The 19,647-nt window shown below is 50.7% G+C and overlaps 1 protein-coding gene across 3 annotated transcripts in view; it reads right to left on the bottom strand.

Annotated features, from left to right (window-relative positions):
* The window catches only part of ACAN (aggrecan), a 71,315-nt gene that overhangs the window by 12,949 nt on the left and 38,719 nt on the right, over nt 1–19,647 (bottom strand). For 2 of the 3 annotated variants that reach the window (XM_019010276.4, XM_055362929.2), the window contains exons 6-13: nt 18,091–18,384; nt 15,860–16,237; nt 14,325–14,499; nt 13,704–13,831; nt 12,012–12,305; nt 9,680–9,919; nt 2,704–6,876; nt 1,672–1,785 (exon numbers count right to left, since the gene is read on the bottom strand). In XM_019010276.4, the coding sequence (XP_018865821.4) occupies nt 1,672–1,785; nt 2,704–6,876; nt 9,680–9,919; nt 12,012–12,305; nt 13,704–13,831; nt 14,325–14,499; nt 15,860–16,237; nt 18,091–18,384 (5,796 nt within the window). The remainder of the gene's footprint in view (nt 1–1,671; nt 1,786–2,703; nt 6,877–9,679; nt 9,920–12,011; nt 12,306–13,703; nt 13,832–14,324; nt 14,500–15,859; nt 16,238–18,090; nt 18,385–19,647) is intronic. The other variant, XM_063698815.1, reaches the window with a different exon arrangement.

Here is a 19,647-nt window from a genome sequence, read left to right as displayed (position 1 = left end):
GAGGGAGTTTCTTATTTAGCCGAGTGTGTTAAACATGTGAAGTAAGGTCTTGATTCTTGATTCAATCCACTTACTCAGTATAGTTAGGCAAATTACTTAACTCCTCTGAGTTCCAGTCTCAAATGGGGGTAGTTACCAAGCTGCTTACAGAGCCGTCTGGGGAGAAATGGTGGGAACAAAAGCCCTTTGGAAATATACATGATCACAGAAAGGCTGTCCTTACAGCAGAATAGTTACGGCCCACTGACACTTACTTCTACTAATTTCAGGGCTGCCAAGAACATGAGCCTTGCTTTGACTTCTGATGCTAGTGTCAGATTTTTGCCTCAAGTATCAGGTTGAGAAGGATTTCCCAAGAGTGGAGTCACCCATCAGGGGTGAGTGATGGTGGGGTGCAGCTACAGTCCCTGGGGTCACTATGGCCCAGTGGAAATGCTGTCCCCTTCTGCAGTAAGCCCGGGACCTTCCCAGGATAGCCCACCCTCTCTGTCCTTGCAGCCCACACGTTGGGGAATGAGTGAATAAATATCTACCCTAACGCCTGTTTATATATACATATATAGTTACTGCATATGTACCATGTATACAGCATGTTTATATTGTATGATATATAATAATATATAATGATGTATTAATTTGCGTGTATATTAATATGTATAGACACAGAATTCTTCTCTGTGTTTGATGTAAAGGCTATCGAAGGATAATTGCCCAACATGAGGTTTACGTGGAAATGATTGTTTTTCTCCAGGATTCATTTTTTCATTTTTGCACATGTCCTAGGAGTGACCCCTTTTATGAAAGACCCTAGGTCTCTGATTCTTGACCTAGGAGGGAGGCTAGGGATAAGGGCACTGGGGTAGTGGGAGAACTAACGAAAGAACATGAGCTTAGTGGTAACCGGGCATTTCTTTCCTCAAGGTGGTGATGTTGATGAGATGAGATGAGATGTCCTCATGACCACGGGCCTCCCGTGTGTCCGTGGAACAGCAGGTAGATTCTAACCATCTCCTTCCGGGGTCCACCTCAGATCAGAGGGTCCCCAGCCTCTCCACCCATCCCACAGGCTGCTTCACCCATAGCTAAGGACAAACAGGCTCATGGTGGGTGCCTGGGCAGACGCGCTGCTGGGTTACAGCTGCCCTACAGCCACGAATCCCTGTGCTGGATGATTACCGCTGTTTGTGTCATTTCCTTCAGGGCAAGAAGGGGACCCAAACCCCATGCAGACCCAAGCACGGAGGCAACTTGGTGGGGTTCACTCTGCACGATACAAGACGGCCCCACTCAGAGACTCCTCACCAGCAGCGGAGAGGTGTGACCGCTGCATTTAGTACTCACCCCATGCTCAATATTTCTTTGAAGTCTCATCTCCAAAATTCAAGCACATTTTTCATTCCACTCCTACAATAGTCATTGGCTTGATATAAAAATACTTACCAACTTAATTACTTGACTCTTTTCTCCTACACCTAGACATTCGAGAAAGATAAGCCATGTCTGTCCTGTGGTTTCTGCCCCTGACATGTCATCATGCAGCTCCTTCCCAGCCTGAGAAGCCTGAGGCTCAGTGGACCTTGGTTGCCTCCTCCCACCTGGGGACCCTTTGGGGGATGAAGAAGTCTGTCCAGCGCCTCCGCCCTCACTCTCCATGGCCAATGAGGGCCTTACCTATGTTACAGTGCTCGCCAGTGTAGCCAGGGGGGCACAGGCATATGACGTGTCCCTCTGTCTCCTTGCAGGTCCCAGCTCCACAGGGCTCCTCTGCACATGACCTGGCGGGGGCTGCAACCCCCAGGGGAGAGGTTGAGCGTCAAGAACACATTCACCTGGCTACCATGGCCTCCAAGACCTCAAAGTTGGGGCATGAGGTTCCTGAAGTCCACAAGGCTGGCTTTGGGTCAGCACTTTTCTGAGGCCTCTGTCCCTCCTGGGCACCTGGCCCACAGCATCGGGGGGAGCTCTCTAGCTGTGAAAGCTCTCTCAGCACAAAGGAAGGTACAAGGGACCCCAGAGCAAAAAAAAAAAAAAAAAAAAAACAACAAAGGAAAATCAGCTACCGCTACCAATGCCCACTGCCCGGCACTTGGAGTTATGTCACGGTGAGACAATGATGATAGTACAAGAGCCCCTTTGTACACGGATGGGGTTGGGGATGCAGAATCTAAAACCAGATAGCCAAATGACACTTCATAGTTCCTTAAGTTGTGCAGGTTTTAACCCTGCACAAAATAAATATTCAGACATAAACACCATCAGCAGATTTACTCTCTCATCTTACACTCACTCCAGGGCAGGGTGCATGAGCAGAATTTCTAGCACTATCTAAACAGTCATCCTTCTCTCCCTGTGCCAAGTACAGATAGGTGAATTCACGTGTAAAAACTCACGGACTGTAACTCCGCTGTAACGATAACATCACTAATCTTTATAAGTGTGCACTGTATGCAGAGTGTGATGCTAAGTGCTTGCTTTATCTATCTATGTTTATATTCTGCTTAATCTTCCCTGGTAGAGTATTATCCTACTCTTACGTTACAGATGAGGCTCAGAGAGGGGAAGACTATTGCCTGAGGCTGCACAGCTAACCTTTGGTGGAGTTGTTCTTGGAACCTTAAAGCTATGCTGCCTCCTTCTGTGCTACAGTTGGCTACAGTCTGAACTACCTAAGCACATTTAAAGGGGGAAAAAAAATCACAATACCTGCAGCAGTTGATTCTGATTCACGTTTCCATTCTGGAGAAGCTGGGATGGAAGCATCTGTTGGGGAGGTGGCTGTTTCGACTTTGTGAGTCTCTTCTCCTGAGTTCAGGAGGCTTGAGGACTCAATTTCTAGATGCGTCTCTGCAGGGCGCTGGGTCTGCTGGGTCCACTCAGACTCTGGGATGCTGGTGCTGATGACAACGCCCAGCCGCGAGCTGTGACCAGACAGGTCTCCGCTGATTTCAGTCCTGTCTCCAGAAGCCGTGGGAGTGGCTGAAGGCAAGCCTGGTGCCTCTGTCCCCATATCATTGGTGGTGGTGGATTCTCCACTCACTTCTGGGGCAGCGGACGCCTCGCCTTCTTGAAATGTCAAAGTACTGCCGCTCACTCCTAGGCCAGAGGATCTCTCGAGGTCAGCTTTGTGGAATGCAGAGGTGGTTTCACTCAGATCAGGGGACCCAGAATCTTCTCTGCTGGCCTCAGGGGCGGCAGATGCCCCGAACCCAGCTTCAGGATAGGCGGACGTCTCACTGCTAGATTCTGGGACTGATGATACTTCTACTCCAGACCCAGGGAGCACTGGGGTAGCTCCACTAACATCCCCAGCTGTGGAGACTTCTCCACTGGACTCAAAAAGCTGGGGTGTGTGTGTCACAGGGGGCCTTTGGCCTAGTTCCTGAGAAATAGTTGGTTCAGTAACACCCTCCACGAACTCAGAAGTGATTAAAGTAACTTCTGGAAGTCCTGAGGCCTCTCCACTGGTGCCCATGGCTACAGAGGATTCTCCACTTACATTGGTGGTGCTGGCAAAATCCCCACTAAAATATGGAGTACCTGGTGGCTCTCCGCTGGGCTCTACCAGCCCGGACTGCAGCCCACTTAGGTCCAGAAATCCAGAATGCTCCCCAGACATGTCTGGTGCTCCAGAATGAGCACCACTGAGTTCTAAAATGCCAGAAGGCCCTTCTCCTGCCTCTTGGGCTGTTGGAGCCTGGGTTACAGATTCCACCAAAGTTCTGTCTACAAGAGAGACAGTGGGGAAACTAGATGGAGTTCCACTGCCATAATATGCTCCCGAGGGCAGGCTGCTCCCAGTCTCAGCTCTGGAGGATTCTCCACTGACCTCAGCTATGCCACTTGGTAGGCCACTGAATTCTGGAGTCTGGGATGTAAACCCACTGGAATCGACTGTTCCAGAAAACTGTCCACTGACATCCACCATCCCAGGTTTGCCTGACAGATCTGCCTCTCCGGAAGGGAGGCCACTGAGTTCCACAGACCCTAAGCCTTCTTCTTCTTTAAATGTAGTAGGGGCCACTTCAACCAAACTGGTGTCCACAAATGTAATCCCAGAAGATTCACCGCTGCCACTCGTGGCACCAGAAACCAGGTCAGGGACTCCTGATGTTGCCCCACTGAACCCTGGTAACCCTGAAGGCTGCCCACTGAGATCAGGGACCCCGGATGTTTCTCCACTCAGACCAGTTATGCCAAAGGGTTGACTAGTGCCATAAAGAACTCCAGATGCTTCTCCACTAACACCTGGTTGTCCAGAGGACAGCCCGCTAAGCTCAGTCACTCCAGATGTTTCCCCACTAGTGTCAGGAAACCCTGATGGCTGTCCACTGACACCAAAGAGTCCAGGTATTTCCCCACTGACATCAGGAGACCCAGATGCTTGGCCACTGAGTTCAGTTCCTGAAGGGAGTCCACTAGCTCTCCCACTAATGTCCAGCTCACTGGAGGGCAGTCCAGATATTTCTCCTGCACCACTGATGCCAATGGTTCCCCTCCCTTCCAGTTCACTTGCAGTGGAGGCTGTGACCACTTCCACCAATGTAGAATCCACTAGGGAAACAGTTGGGAATCCAGATGGAAGTCCACTAAAGTCAGGCAGGCCAGAGGGTGGGCCACTTCCAAGGTCCACCCCAGAATACTCACCACTAAATCCAGAGGGAAGATCACTTGTTTCTGGAGCTTGCCCACTTCCTAGAGTTCCAGAAGGCAGTTTGCCCAAGTCCAAGTCTCCAGAAGCTGAACCCACCAAGTCTTCTTTTCCAGAAGGCAACCCACTGAGGTCCTCAGCTCCAGAAGCTGAAGTCTCTAGACCCTCCCTTCCAGAAGGAAGCCCACTGAGGTCAGTCCCTACTTCAGAAGCAGAGGTCTCTAGACCTTCTCCTCCAGAAGGAAGTCCACTGAGGTCCCCAACTCCAGAGGCAGAAATCTCTAGAACTTCTTCTCCAGAAGGGAGCCTGCTGAGGTCCTCTACTCCAGAAGCAGAGGTCTCTAGACCTTCTCCTGAAGGAAGTTCACTGACATCCTCTATTCCAGAGGCAGAAGTCTCTACAACCTCTCCAGAAGGAAGCCCGCTGATGCTGATGTCCTCTACTCCAGAGGCAGAAATCTCTAGAACTTCTCCTCCAGAAGGAAGTCCACTGAGGTCCCCTACTGCAGAGGTAGAAGTCTCTAGAACTTCTCCAGAAGGAAGCCTGCTGATGTCCTCTACTCCAGGGGCAGTAGTCTCTAGAACTTCTCCAGAAGGAAGCCCACTGATCTCCTCTACTCCAGGGGCAGTAGTCTCTAGAACTTCTCCAGAAGGAAGCCCGCTGATCTCCTCTACTCCAGGGGCAGTAGTCTCTAGAACTTCTTCAGAAGGAAGCCCGCTGATCTCCTCTACTCCAGGGGCAGTAGTCTCTAGAACTTCTCCAGAAGGAAGCCCGCTGATCTCCTCTACTCCAGGGGCAGTAGTCTCTAGAACTTCTCCAGAAGGGAGCCCGCTGATGTCCTCTACTCCAGGGGCAGTAGTCTCTAGAACTTCTCCAGAAGGCAGCCCGCTGATCTCCTCTACTCCAGGGGCGGTAGTCTCTAGAACTTCTCCAGAAGGAAGCCCGCTGATCTCCTCTACTCCAGGGGCAGTAGTCTCTAGAACTTCTCCAGAAGGAAGCCCGCTGATCTCCTCTACTCCAGGGGCAGTAGTCTCTAGAACTTCTCCAGAAGGAAGCCCGCTGATCTCCTCTACTCCAGGGGCAGTAGTCTCTAGAACTTCTCCAGAAGGAAGCCCGCTGATCTCCTCTACTCCAGGGGCAGTAGTCTCTAGAACTTCTCCAGAAGGAAGCCCGCTGATCTCCTCTACTCCAGGGGCAGTAGTCTCTAGAACTTCTCCAGAAGGAAGCCCGCTGATCTCCTCTACTCCAGGGGCAGTAGTCTCTAGAACTTCTCCAGAAGGAAGCCCGCTGATCTCCTCTACTCCAGGGGCAGTAGTCTCTAGAACTTCTCCAGAAGGAAGCCCGCTGATCTCCTCTACTCCAGGGGCAGTAGTCTCTAGAACTTCTCCAGAAGGAAGCCCGCTGATCTCCTCTACTCCAGGGGCAGTAGTCTCTAGAACTTCTCCAGAAGGAAGCCCGCTGATCTCCTCTACTCCAGGGGCAGTAGTCTCTAGAACTTCTCCAGAAGGAAGCCCGCTGATGTCCTCTACTCCAGGGGCAGTAGTCTCTAGAACTTCTCCAGAAGGAAGCCCACTGAGGTCTCCTACTCCAAAGGCAGAGGTCTCTAGAACTTCTCCAGAAGGAAGTCCACTGAGATCCCCAACTCCAGAGGCAGAGCCCTCTAGGATCTCAGCTCCAGAGGGCAGTTCACCAACCGTAGGAGTGCTGGACCACTCAATTCTCTCTTCATCCCCTGAGGCTAGTCCACTTTCCACAGGCAGGCCTGAGCCCACTGTGGAAGTAAGACCACTGGAGTCAAGGTCTCCAGAGGGCAATTCACTTGCCCTGTCCCCTGACAGCTGCCCACTGAAGTCAAGGTGTCCTGAAACATCTCCACTGCCTATGAAGTCACCACTGACATCAGGGGCCCCAGATTCCTCTCCAGAGCTGGGCAGCTCAGTCCAGCTGGGCACAGGGGGTAAAGGTGTATACGGCTCTTCTGAGGCTGATGGTTCCTCTGAGGGGGATGGCTCCTTGGAGGGGAATGGCTCCTCTGAGGGGAACAGCTCCACTGAGGGGAATGGCCTCACTGAGGGGAATGGTTCCTCTGAGGGGGATGGCTCCTCCGAGGGGAATGGCACCTCTGAGGGGGATGGTTCCTCTGAGGCAGAGGGCACTTCAGTTGCAGAAGGGCCTTCTGTACTTTCCTCTGTTGCTGCGCCAGTGGGAGGCCAAGTAGGAAGGATCCCTGTAGGAAAGAAGGAAGAAAGATGAAATGTGGGTTTATTAACTCTGCCCCATTTTAAGCTCATATGTAGAATCTAAACTCCATTCTTTCCACAGTAAAATTTTTCTCTCAAGAGCTCAGCAACGTGTCCAAATGCTTTCTAATGGAACTGTGTAAAGTGTCTTGGAAATGAAGAAAGGAAAGAAGGAAGGAAGGAAGTATAGGGAGAAAAGAAGGCAGAAGGACAGGGAGAAAGGAAGGAGGGAGGTAGGGAACCGGGAAGCTCCCCCAAGTGCCCACAGGGCCATGGGCTACACAGGTTGTACTTTGTGTGAGATGCGGGGGCCACCATCCACACAACCCACTGGATGTGGGGGCCTGCCCACCAGTGAAGACCACCAAGGTCATCCTGCAAGTACTTCCACATTACCATCTCATTGATTTGGTCCCATGGTTTTCAAAGCTTGGACTCGCAGCAAGAGCACCCTCTGGGAGCTTGAATAGAAAAGCAAATTCCTAGACCTCACCCCAGCCCCACTGATGACCTCACCCCAGCCCCACTGATTCAGCAACTCTGGGAAAAAGTCTGGCATACTGTGTTTTAGCAAGCCCTCCTTGTGATGCTGGGGCTCACTTCAGTGTAAGAACTGTTCATTTTAAGCCATCCTTCTGAGGAAGAAAGGGCCAGGTGGTGATGTTTGTAAACATACAGTGACTTTTTCCAGTTCTGAGAACTCTGTTACAGACAATTTGAAAAACAGAGAAATGAAAAAAGGAAACCCCACAATTCTAACTAATCAAGCCTACATTCTTTGCTTCAGCTCTTCTTTCCTTTGGCATTTGAAAAACAGCCACACTGCATTTTAACCTTGTATGTACTTTGGGGCCTACTTCCCAGATGGGGCCCCTGAGCACTGAGGGTGCTGGGTCCACTGGGCAGGTTTAGTTTGTTCTGGCTGAGAGGAGAATCTTAGAGAGGGAGGTGGGGCATGAAGCATAGCAGTGGTGCCATGAAAAAAAAAAAAAAAAAAAAAAAGCTAGTTGGGCAGGACCCGAAAAAGATTCTTTTTATTTTGATAGGTATGTATGTATGTACGTATGTATGTATGTATGTATGTATCTATCTATCATCTATCTATTTATCTATGAAACACATCAGGATGACCATTTGCAGTCATAATATAACAGTTCCCTCTTAAATAAATTTACATTTCTTTCTTTTTTTTGGAGAAAGGGTCTTGCTCTGTTGCCCAGGCTGCAGTGTGGTGGCACCATCTTGGCTCACTGCAACCTCCACCTCCTGGGTTCAAGTGATCCTCATGGCTCAGCCTCCCGAGTAGCTGGGACTACAGGTGCGTGCCACCACACCTGGCTAATTTTTGTATTTTTAGTAGACACTGGGTTTTGCCATGTTGGCCAGGCTGGTCTTCAACTCCTGGCCTCAAGTGGTCCTCCCACCTTGGCCTCCCAAAGTGCTGGGATTACAGGTGTAAGCCACCATACTCAGCCCTACATTTCTTTTTTTTAAAGCAAGTCAACTTAAAGAAAAATACATGGAGCAAATGACAGTGCAAGTGGTTCCCAGATATGGCTGAAATCAGCAAGGTGGTCAGGAACTGAAGTCTAGAAAACATTTCTACAGGGCTGCTGGAGCCTCTTTCCCACTGGTAACTCCCCACTAGTGGTTGCCAGAGTCCTGTGCAAAGTCATACCCTGATGCCAAAGAGGACTCAGTCATTCTTCTCCTGGTGAAGGGCGAGGAAGGTCACAGGCAGGTGTGGCTGCTGGGTGAGGCTGCTAGGCCAGACTCTCCCCTGCTCTACAGAGGCATCCTAACCTTCTGATATGGAGGGAGGCCAGGCTTTGCATCTCCAATGCCCAGAAGAGCACCTGACACCACCAAATTGCTCTGGAACCATGCACAGAATGCTGATGCATAGTTGGATGAGTTAGTGGGAGCTAGGATATACTCCTTTTTTCAGATGCACATACCCCCAGGGAAACTGACTCTACCAGGTATACACACATACTACTGTATATTGTTTTAAATCAAGCTTTCCCCAGTTGGAAGCTGCTAGATATTAACAATGCTCTGTGGGAGTGGGGGGAGGCTCTGTGGTTCATCTGGGACACACTACATCTATCACCTCCTCTTGGAGACTTACAGTGCACATTAGCATATTCAAGGCTCTGAGAAGGTCTGCAGTGAGGAAACCTGTTAATCTCTGTAAGCCAGCATTTCCCAAACTTTAGTGGCCACAAAACACTTTATCCAACAAGGTTTAGGGACTGCTGCTTTCATCCTGTTAAGTCTTATCTGGTTTAATTGTGACAGAGTTCAGGAAGTTCTGCCTGAGGAGGCCTGGCCCAGAAGAGGGAAATGGAAGGAGGAGAAAGGCAAGGAGACAGGTCACAGTCAGACTTCCAACAGTAACCCCCTCCCTGGTTCTTTCTCCTCTATTAGAGATCCTCCCACAAGAGAGGGAGGGTAAGGGTGTCAGTGCAGGAGGACAAGGTAACTGAGGGCCCTCTCATCAGCACAGTCCTGGGCATTTGGGGGTTCATGCAAGGGAAATAAGGGCCAGAAAAGTAAATGTGTAATAAAAAAATTTTATGAACAAGGCTGTTTTTGTCACTCTGGGGCAGGTCCTAGAGGCCAGCTGAGGTGGCTGAAGTTGCCCATAGCAGCACACCCAGCCAGTGTCAGGGCTGGGGAAACAGCACAAATCCCAGGGAGGGAACCCCCCCCACCCCACCAGGCACACTGTAGGCAGACAGGGGTATGCAGCTTCAGGGTGTGCCCCAGAACCCAAGCCATACCAACCTGGCAGTGGGGATGTGCCCACTGGGGTATAGGCTGGTTCCCATTCTGTCTGGTTTTCTGGCTCGGTGGTGAACTCTAGGATGGCCGTAGTCTCCCGTGAGGGTACAGCAGTTGTCTCCTCTTCTGCGGGGACAGCAGCCACACCAGGAACCACTTGGGTCGCGATCCACTCCTCCACACCAGAGGGTGATGTGGGTGTGCCACCCTCTTCTTCTCCCGGAGAAGGAACCACTGAAATGCCTAAAGGAGATGTGGGTGGTCAGAGTGAGTCCCTCTCTTACCAGTGACCCGTCCTTGGCTGGCCCTTCTTGAGGGGAGCTAGGGGACTCTGAGGTGGGCCAGGCCCCACCTCCTAGTTCAGCAGATGGCTGTTTGCCTTCTCGCTTAGTAAGAGCCATCGGCACCAATGATATAATATCCATATGCACCATCAGCACTTTAGTTCCGGTGATCTGGGGCATCTTCCCCGCAGAATCGACCATATATGCTGGGCATTGCTCTAAAGCCTTGTGTATATAAAATCACTCTATCTCACAACAGCTTTATGAGAGAGATATGATTATCTCATTTTACAGATGGGGAAACTGAGGCACAGAGTTACATGATTTGCCCAGAGTCAATGGCTTACAAATGTCAGATCTAGTCTTTGAATTCAAGCATCTGGTGCCAGACTCCACGCTCTCAACTACTGAACAACGCTGTCGACCTTGGGGACAGGGATTATGTTCCAAGTGTGTCAGGACCAAAAATAGGAGGATGGTACTTCAATTCCATGAAACCATCTCGGCATTTGAAAGCGTGAAGGCAGGATTCATGGGCTGGGGGTAACTGTACTGGTGTGGGGGAAACCAGCAGTGGGCTTGGTCAGCAAGGAAGCTGAACTGTGCAGGATAATACACAAGGCTGAGTTCACGGAGGGTCAGGGGTGGGAGGCTGGGGGCAGCATGGCTGGGAAATTTCTGGGAGGTTAACTGGCTTGGTTTCTACTTCCCAGAGCAGGGAGAGGGGCACTGGGACAAGAGCCTCATCAAAGCCTCTGGGAGAGAATTGGACTTGACTTATTGAGGCTGGCTGAACTTTGAATTTTTTTTTTTTTTTTTTTTTTTGAGACGGAGTCTTGCTCTGCTGCCCAGGCTGGAGTAGAGCAGAATAATCTCGGCTCACTGCAACCTCCGCCTCCTGGGTTCAGGCGATTCTCCTGCCTCAGCCTCCCTAGTAGCTAGGATTACAGGTGCACACCACCAAACTCGGCTAATTTTTGCACTTTTTTTAGTAGAGACAGGGTTTCACCATGTTGGCCAGGCTGATCTCGAACTCCTAACCTCAAGTGATCCGCCCGCCTTGGCCTCCCAAAGTGCTGGGATTACAGGCATAAGCCACTGCTCCTGGCCTTGAATGGGGTTTTAAAAGGTGACCCTGGATGTCTGGGAAACTTGGGGACACTCAAGTTTTTTTCCCCTTAAGTTTATTTGAGAATAATTCTAGATTCACAGGAAGTTGCAAAGACACTCAGTTTTGATGCAAACTATCTAAAACATGGCACAGGCTGTTATTACAATCTACATTCTGGTCCATGCACCCAGACCCTCCATGGACTCTGCAGGAACTCATCCAGAGCCCAGCAATTCCATGGCTATGCCCTGGCCATGCTTACTATATTGCTTGATGACATCACTCTCAGAAGTCCAGTGGTTGAAATGGTTGAAAGTGATGGTTGAAATGGTAGCATATCCATAGCATAGGTCAACAAAAAACTTAAACCACCAGTGCTTAGTGAAGAATAATAGAATAATTTGACTAAACTCATCACAAAAATATTTGCAAGCAGGAGAGAATTTGACAAGAGTGTACAAATTACAGGTTGTACAAAATAAAGCTATATATTATAGCTTTACATATATATATGTATGTGAAATAAAGCTAACATTTATTGAGCATTTACTGTGTCCCAGGCACTATACCAAAGGCACCACGTGCACTTAATTAATTCTTGCAGCTCTCTCTGAAGTAGGAACCATTATAGCTCCATTTTCACACAGCTATTAAGCAGCAGAGCCATAACTCAAATTCAGGTCTGCTTCATTTCTAGTAGACATAAATACCAGCTCAAGTTCTTATTTATCTCTACTTGTCTCTGGGGAACTTTAGAAGGATGACCTTGCCTTGGGGTCAAAGCCTGCGTTGTGCTGGTTTCAGAGCTGGCTCTGCCCCAGAGGGACTGACATTTTCTTGCTCTGATGGATGGGTTACTGGGTGGTGGCAGGATCCGGTGAACCCAGGGGGGTCCTCTCCAGACAAAAGGGGCTGTTGGAGCCGAAGTGAGGCTGCATACCTCGGAAGCAGAAGGCATGGTGCCGGGACAGTGGGTCTGGGAGGCCCGTCTGGTTAGGGTAGAGGTAGACCGTTCTCACGCCTGGCTTGTCCCCACCGCAGGCAGGCCTTGGGGTGACGATGGGGTAGCGGAGGCTGCCGTCGGCCAGCCAGCCGGCATAGCACTTGTCCAGGCCGCGGCTCCAGGCGGCGTATAGCTGGCCCGTGGTGGCCAGCGTGGCATTGTGAGATTCACAGAACTCCAGTGCTTCCTGGAAGGTGAACTGCTCAAGGCGTGTGGCGAAGAACACCTCCCCTGGGGGCAGAGGCAAGGGGTAGAATATGACCCCCCCACACTTAGGCCAGGTCAATCCCTGCCCACCCAGGACAGAGTTCCTCTAACCCTCCTCACCAGGGCTAAGACCAGCCCAGCTCCATCACCCCTTTTTTGACCACTCCCCCTTAGATTTTCTGGGACCCTGGGAAATAGGTGACCACCGCTCTGGTTTGTACTGGACTGGGGTTTCCTGGGACGTAGGACTTTCGGTGCCAAAAAAGTCAAAATTCCCATCAAACTGGGCCGAGTTGTTTCCACAACAACTTCTCCTCCGTCCCTCTTTTCTGGATTCTCCACTCACACTTAGGCACCCCCTCCCTTGGCTAAGCGAGGCAGCTCGCCTGGGCCCCCTCCAATCCCTTTGCACCCCTACACCACTGCACTTATCACTGTGACTGCTGTGGACGTGCTCACCCCACACCCTGGGAACTCATCCAGGGCAGGGGCTGGGTCCCAGCACCTAGCAATGTACCTGATACCTATCCGGTTCAGGGGGAGGAGGGCTTACACTTACTGAACACCTACTTTTGCCAAGGACTTTTCATACATATCTCATTTAATGCTCAAAAAAACCTCTGATGTACATATAAATCAGCTCCATTTTATAGATGAAGGAGCTGAGGTCTAGAGAGGTTAAGTGACTTGCCCAGGGTCTTGAAACAAGTGAGTGGCAATGCCGAAATCTTTCTGGAACACCAGCATTTCCAAAATTGCGTTCAGTGGAAATTTGGTAATTTTCATGGAAATTAAAAGAAATGAAATAAAACAAAATAAAGGTCTGTGGTTAAAAATTGGGCAATGCTGAGTTAAAGAGAGTTAAGGAAGTTTTTCTTTTTCTTTCTTTTTAAATAAGTAGAGACCGGATTTGGCCATGTTGCCCAGGCTGGTCTCGAACTCCTGGGCTAGAGCAATCCACCCACATTGAGGCACCTCTGCCTCCCAAAGTGCTAGGATTACAGGTGTGAGCCACTGTGCCCAGCCTAAAGAGGTTTTTTGTTTTTGTTTTTACTGCAGGACTTCTCAGTGCCTTTGATTTGTGCCCAGGCATTGGGACTCTCCAAGAAGGAGTTGGTGTATATAGCGTTTATTTATAATAAACTGAGATTTACCCACAAACCTCACTGCTTTTTAAAGGGACTGATGCTCCCCTGCAATGCCGGAGGAGACCACATGAAACATTCAGTAGGAGAGCAGGCACTAGATCTGAGGGAGGGGCTGGGGGCCTTCCTTTTTCAGCAGGACCCTTTCCCACCTGGAAAGCTGGGTGGGATCAGGGGTGGGTGGGTGGTAACCCCCTCTCTTCTTTGTATCGCCCTGTCAGCTCCCTGCCCACCCCCTGCCCATCTAGGGCCCGAAATGTGAGAATGTGGCTTGTACCCTCAAGTCTGTCCACAAAGCAGTAGACATCATAGGTCTCTGTTGATGGGCGCACGCCATAGGTCCTGACCCCTGGGCTGCTGTTCTTGTCACCCACGCATGGGGTCCGTGGGCTCACAATGGGGTATCTGCAAAGGAGAGTGGGAGGAGAAGATGAAGGCCTGTTCCAGGGACTGGTAGATGCATGGCCCTGGGCTGAGGCCAGAGGGTACTCAGGGACTTGGACATGTCTTCAGTTGTCTGGTGGTATTCAAACCAGGAAAAAGCCCCTTATGCAGCAAGTTCTCCGAGCAGCCTGGGGGAAGGGTCTGGTGGCTCCTGGGGGATTTCTGGCTTCAGGAGAGAGCAGCTGCATGGAAGGGCACTGGGTCAGGCTGGAGGGGAACGAGGCACTTGAGGAGGGGGCTGCTGCCTCTGTCTGATGGGGAGAAATGACCAAGAACTGAACATTACTCGGTGCCCTTCACCACCCTTTCGGGATATGCCTCAGTTGAGTCACTGATTCATTCATTAACCCACAAGGTATTGGGTGCTCAGTGTGCTGGAGGCGGTGTCAGGCTGTGGCTCCTTAAGCCTGACCTCTTCAATTGGGTTTGGGCTGGGCGAGGAGCATGGCTTCACCTGACGGTCTGGTCCTGCAGCCAGCCGGCGTCACACTGCTCATAGCCTGCTTCGTAGGCAGCCTGGAGCTGCTCCGGCAAGGCAATGACCGCCCCCGTGCGCAGGCAGGCCTGCTGTGCCTCCTCAAAGGTCAGCGAGTAGCGGGTGGGTCCGGGGCGGTAGTGGAAGACGACCCCTGGGTGGGGAGGAGAGAGCGGTCAGGTTCAGGGACCCACAGTGTGCAGTTCCCAAGGCTCCATGGGCACAGAGGGGGGCCAACTCCTGCTGCCTGACATATTGGATTTATCTGGGCAATGCAGGCTGAAATCCCACTTGGTAGCCACGTGGGTGTGATGGTGGATGGCAGCGTCCATCTGCCCCTGCCCTGCGTGGGAACCCCACCAAGGCCATTACGGAACAAGGCCACACCAGAATGTCCTTGTTCATAGACTTGAGTTTGGGAAGCACTGGGCTCTATGCTACCTGACATCCCATTTTCACACATGTATTAAGCACCTAGAACACTGTCATCTTAGAATAGGAGTTGGAAGCGTTTTCTGGAAAGAGCCGAATGGTAAATATTTTAGGCTTTGTGGGCTATGTGGCTTCTGTTACAACTACAGTTATCCTTCGGGATCCAGGATCTCCTCAGATACCAAAATCTGCAGTCTCAAGTCCCTGATATAAAAGTGTAGTATTTGTATAAAAGCATCTCTAGATTACCTATAAAACCTGATACAACGTCAATGCTATGTAAGTAGTGGTTATACTGTATTGTTTTAAATCTGTATTACTTTTATTGTTGTATTGTTATGTTATTGTTTCTTTTCTTTTGGAATATTTTCCATCCACGGTTGGTTGAATCCAGACATGAAGGACTGACTGTATTCAACCCCGCTGTGATTGTCCTCAGTTAGTCATAGACAACTTGTCCACAGATGGCTATGGCTTTGTTCCAATCAAACTTTATTTGTGGACATTGAAATTTGAATTTTATATAATTTTCATGTGTCACAAAATATTATTTTTCTTTTGACTTTTTGCCCCTAACTATTTAAGAATGTAAAAATCATTCTTAAGTCATGGGCCATATGAGAACAGCTAACCCCAGCCCACTGGCCACAGTTTGCTGGCCTTTGTCCTGGGAGGTCAGAGCAGTGAGAGGCCTCAGGGGTCATCCAAGGCAGTGGTTTTCTAGTGGCTCTGTTTTGTTGGGGTGTCTGATGGGGCAAGGAGGGGCCCTGGACAGAAGGAGCCCGGTTGTTCTCCACGCTACTTCCCTTAGAACTGTGTGGCACATGTGCCTGCTTGATACAGAGACTGGATTCCACATATGACCTCATTTGAAATAAATCCCTGGTGGCAAGAGTGTGGACCTGACTAGTCTGGCCTATTGTTTTTGTTCCACAGATGAGGAGAATAAGGTCTGAGAGGAGAGAACATTGTCCCACGTGCCAGGTTAAGTAGAAGGTACAGCCTTCAACTGCGGGAATCCCTTCCCTGCAGGCCAAGTTCTCTCCACCTGCCCCTGGATGCACCCACGGGCAGCTACTTACCCCCTGGCAAATGCGGCTGCCCAGGGACAGCGGTCACCTGCACGACGAGGTCCTCACTGGTGAATGCCGTGGCAGGGCCCAGGCCAGGTGTGGGAAAGCCCCAGGGCCTGGTGGCCTCTCCAGTCTCATTCTCAACCTCAGGGAAGGCAGTGGCCCCTATTTCAGGGGCAAACGTGAAGGGCTCCTCGGGTTCCAGGGGACTGGGGGAGACCTCGAAGATGGGCTTTACAGTAAGGATCACGCTGCCTCGGGCTTCACCCTCAGTGATGTTTCGAGGCAGTGGCAGCTCCATGTCAGGCCAGGTCACTGTCTGGACGGTGATGTCCTCCTCACCCCCCACTCCAAAGAAGTTTTCTGGGATGTCCACAAAGTCTTCACCTAGGGGAGGGGCAAAGACAAGCTTTAGCCTCTCAGCCTGGGACCGGCTTGAGGGGGATGAGGAGTGGGCTGGAGATGAGCATGGCTCCTCCTCCTTCCCTGCTGGGGCAGGAGGGCACCACTGTGTGCCAGGCACCTTGCCAAGCCCATTTCAGGGGTACTCAGCTATCGGCATTCATTGTAGGAGTCCCCACAGTTTCAAGATTGCAAGAGTGCAAGAGCTATCAGAGGGCAAGATATTGACCAATGAGCTGACGGCTCATAAAGATCAGTTCCCACCCCAACAGCCCTTCCTGCTCAACACAGCTGCCGCTTCACTCGTCTCATGAGCACCTTACCAACCATCTGATGCTGTAACTATCCAACAGGACCAGGTAAGTCAGTTATAAGGAGAAATCAGAAAATCTTGCAGAAAGTGCAGTTTGTGAAGTTGATGAAGGTGGCTTTGGAGAACTGCCTGTCTCATAGTCATGGAAAAATGAGGGTCCCATGAGAGTGATACTACTTCCAAAAGAGTGGTTAGAATACCAAAAGGTTAAGAGAGGCTTCGAGGGGGAAATCCCAGCTATTAACCCTCTTCCTGTAAGATCAGGTTGTGGAAATGAAACGTGTAATGAGTAGTCATTGTGTTATCATCACTTAGGACATAAAAGTTTTGCAACTCCTCATTCACGTGATGCATTGTTTCTTCCTCCAAGAATTAGCATGTAATTATAATTATAACCCAAAATGTGTTAAATGTAAGATAAAAACTTATTTGAACATTTTGGTCTAATTTTTCAAAATAAAGTCCCCATCAAACTTTCCCCTACTCTTTTCAATAACATTTTGTGGCCGGGCGTGGTGGCTCACGCATGCAACCCCAGCACTTTGGGAGGCTGAGGTGGGTGGATCACCTGAGGTCAGGAGTTCAAGACCAGCCTGGTCAACATGGTGAAACCCATCTCTACTAAAAATAGAAAATTAGCTGGGCATGATGGTGCACACCTGTAATCCCAATCTACCTGGGAGGCTGAGGCAGAAGAATCGTTTGAACCTGGGAGATGGAGGTTGCAATGAGCTGAAATAGCACCACTGCACTCCAGCCTGGGTGACAGAGTGAGATTCTGTCTCAACAATAATAATAATAATAATAAAGTAAAATGACATTTTGCCCAGCCTGGGCAACATGACAAGACCCCATCTCTACCAAAAAAAAAAAAAATTAGCAAAGCATGGTGGTGCCTGTATTCCCAGTTTCATGGGGGGCTGAGGCAGGAGGATTGCTTGAGCCCAGGAGGCTAAGGCTGCAGTAAGCTATGATTGCACCACTGAACTCCTGCCTGGATGACAGAGTGAGACCCTGTCTCAAAGAAAAACAAAAAAACAAAACACAACAAGACCCATTTTGACCCTCCTTTTAGACATATTCAATTTAAAAAGGCAGATAGCAGCACCCTCCCATGGGTGCCAGGGTCACATGTCAGACCCCCAACATCTTCGCAGGCGGGCACCCCATCTCCCCACTAGACAGATGAGAAGAGTGAGGTTCACAGCCTTGACTTTGCCAGGGTTGCACAATAGTAGGTGACAGAGCTTTGATTCAAACTGGAGAAAACAGTTTGGAGGCTTTTAAGCCTCGTCTGTGCTGATCCGATGAGACAGAGCTAGATACGCTGCAGTCTCAAGAGTCTCTACCTTAGTGCTTCCTAGGAACCAGTGAAAATGGAGGGGTGTCCTAAAAACATGGGGTTCAGGTACCCAGTGGCCCCTTCAAGGGCAAAAACCAACCCTCTCTTTCCAAGATCCCCTCTTCCCTCTAGGACCCCATTTTAGTGGCATGAACTCCCTTCCCACCACCAGCCGTGCCCCACCTGTGTAGCAGATGGCGTCGTAGCGGGATGAGGGGTCGGGGTAGCCCGTCTGGTTGGCGTGCACGTAGACGGTCCTCACGCCCAGGAGGTTGCCACCGCAGTTGGGCCGGGCCTTGGAGATGGGGTAGCGCACGCTGCGGTCGGCCAGCCAGCCGGCGCTGCACATGTCCATGCCAGCCTGCCAGGCCAGGTAGAGCTGGCCCGTGGTGGCCAGCCGGGCACCCAGCCGCCGGCACTCATTGGCTGCTTCCTGGAAGGTGAACTTCTCTGGAGATGTTGCATAAAAGACCTCACCTGTGAAGGACACAGCCATCTGGGTAAGGGTCTTCTCCCCCTCCCCCTGCTCTGCATCCCCAGAGAGATCCACACTTTTCCACGAGGTCTTGGGAGTCCTTTAACTTCCCAAAGCCCTGGTCCCATATGTCTGCATCTCAGATCTTGCCCTTCATTGCTTATTTCTGGGCTTTTGTGTAGGATGACATCAATTTCCTAAAACAAGGGGACCAAGAAACAAGCAGCAAAAGTGGCAGGGAGATTGGGCAAAGGGTGGAGCAAACTTGAAATCTGGGAGGAAAATTCTGCTCAAAAGCCTCTTTGCTCCATTTGCATTCCACCACAGGGGGATCTTTCCTAGGAGTTAAGCATTGCCTACTCAAGGCAAATCCTTTTAAAAAACTCAAATTTTCCTGGGAAAAGCAGGCATCAGACCTTGAGCCCTTGGAGCAGTGGTTCCCAAACTGGGGTCTCTAGACCCTGAAGAGTCCGTAAGAGCATCATTTGAGGACCACGAGCTTAAAAAAAATTTCCCAAAATCTAACAAGGTTGTGTCAGGGGTAAGGGTAAGGGGTGAGGGTGGGGGCGGAGGGCATCCACTCACAGGGGTGGTTCTGGCTACCCCTGCTCAGTGGCAGCTCTAACTGGCAGTTCTATTTGTCTTTGGTTAGCCAAATGTGGGAACACACAAATAACTTGTTACCTAATAGGCAGGTTTGCCCCCTGGGGTGTGAATGCGGCAAGGGGGCTACGGTGGTGAGAAAGCCTGGCCGGGGCCCCTCACCCAGAAAGTGCCAGTTGTCAGCTCTTCTCCCCAGCCTGGAGGAGCTGTGGGCACTGTGCGCAGGTGGGGGGGAGGGGGGGCGGGCAGGGAGGGAGGAGATAGACATTGCAGATTCTGGAAAGTATGAAGGAGTATATGGGTGCAGATGGGGGAAAGGGTGTCATCCACGTGCGTGGGTAACTCTGTGACCAAAACTGGTGCCCTTTACAAAACAGAAAAAGCCCAGGTTCCTCTCCGCTGCCCCCAGCTCTGTCCAGGAACAGAGCTGGGGCTGCCCACAGGGACTCTGGGAGAGGGCGGCTGGGTGGCCAGCTGCCCTGGGAGCTTCGTTGCTGGTGTAGTGTCGCTTGGGAGGGTAAGGCTGGGCTGGACTTTGACAGCATGGTGGACCTTAGAACAGGGATGTGCTTGTCACAGCAGCCAGGGTCTCAGCTGGGAGGGGCAATCCCAGGTGAGAAACCTCCTGTGACATGTGCTCTTGGGTCCAGTGGCGACACTAG

This window comes from Gorilla gorilla, chromosome 16 (assembly GCF_029281585.2).
Source record: "Gorilla gorilla gorilla isolate KB3781 chromosome 16, NHGRI_mGorGor1-v2.1_pri, whole genome shotgun sequence".
NCBI lineage: Eukaryota > Metazoa > Chordata > Mammalia > Primates > Hominidae > Gorilla > Gorilla gorilla.
This window is presented reverse-complemented; position numbering and strand designations above follow the sequence as displayed.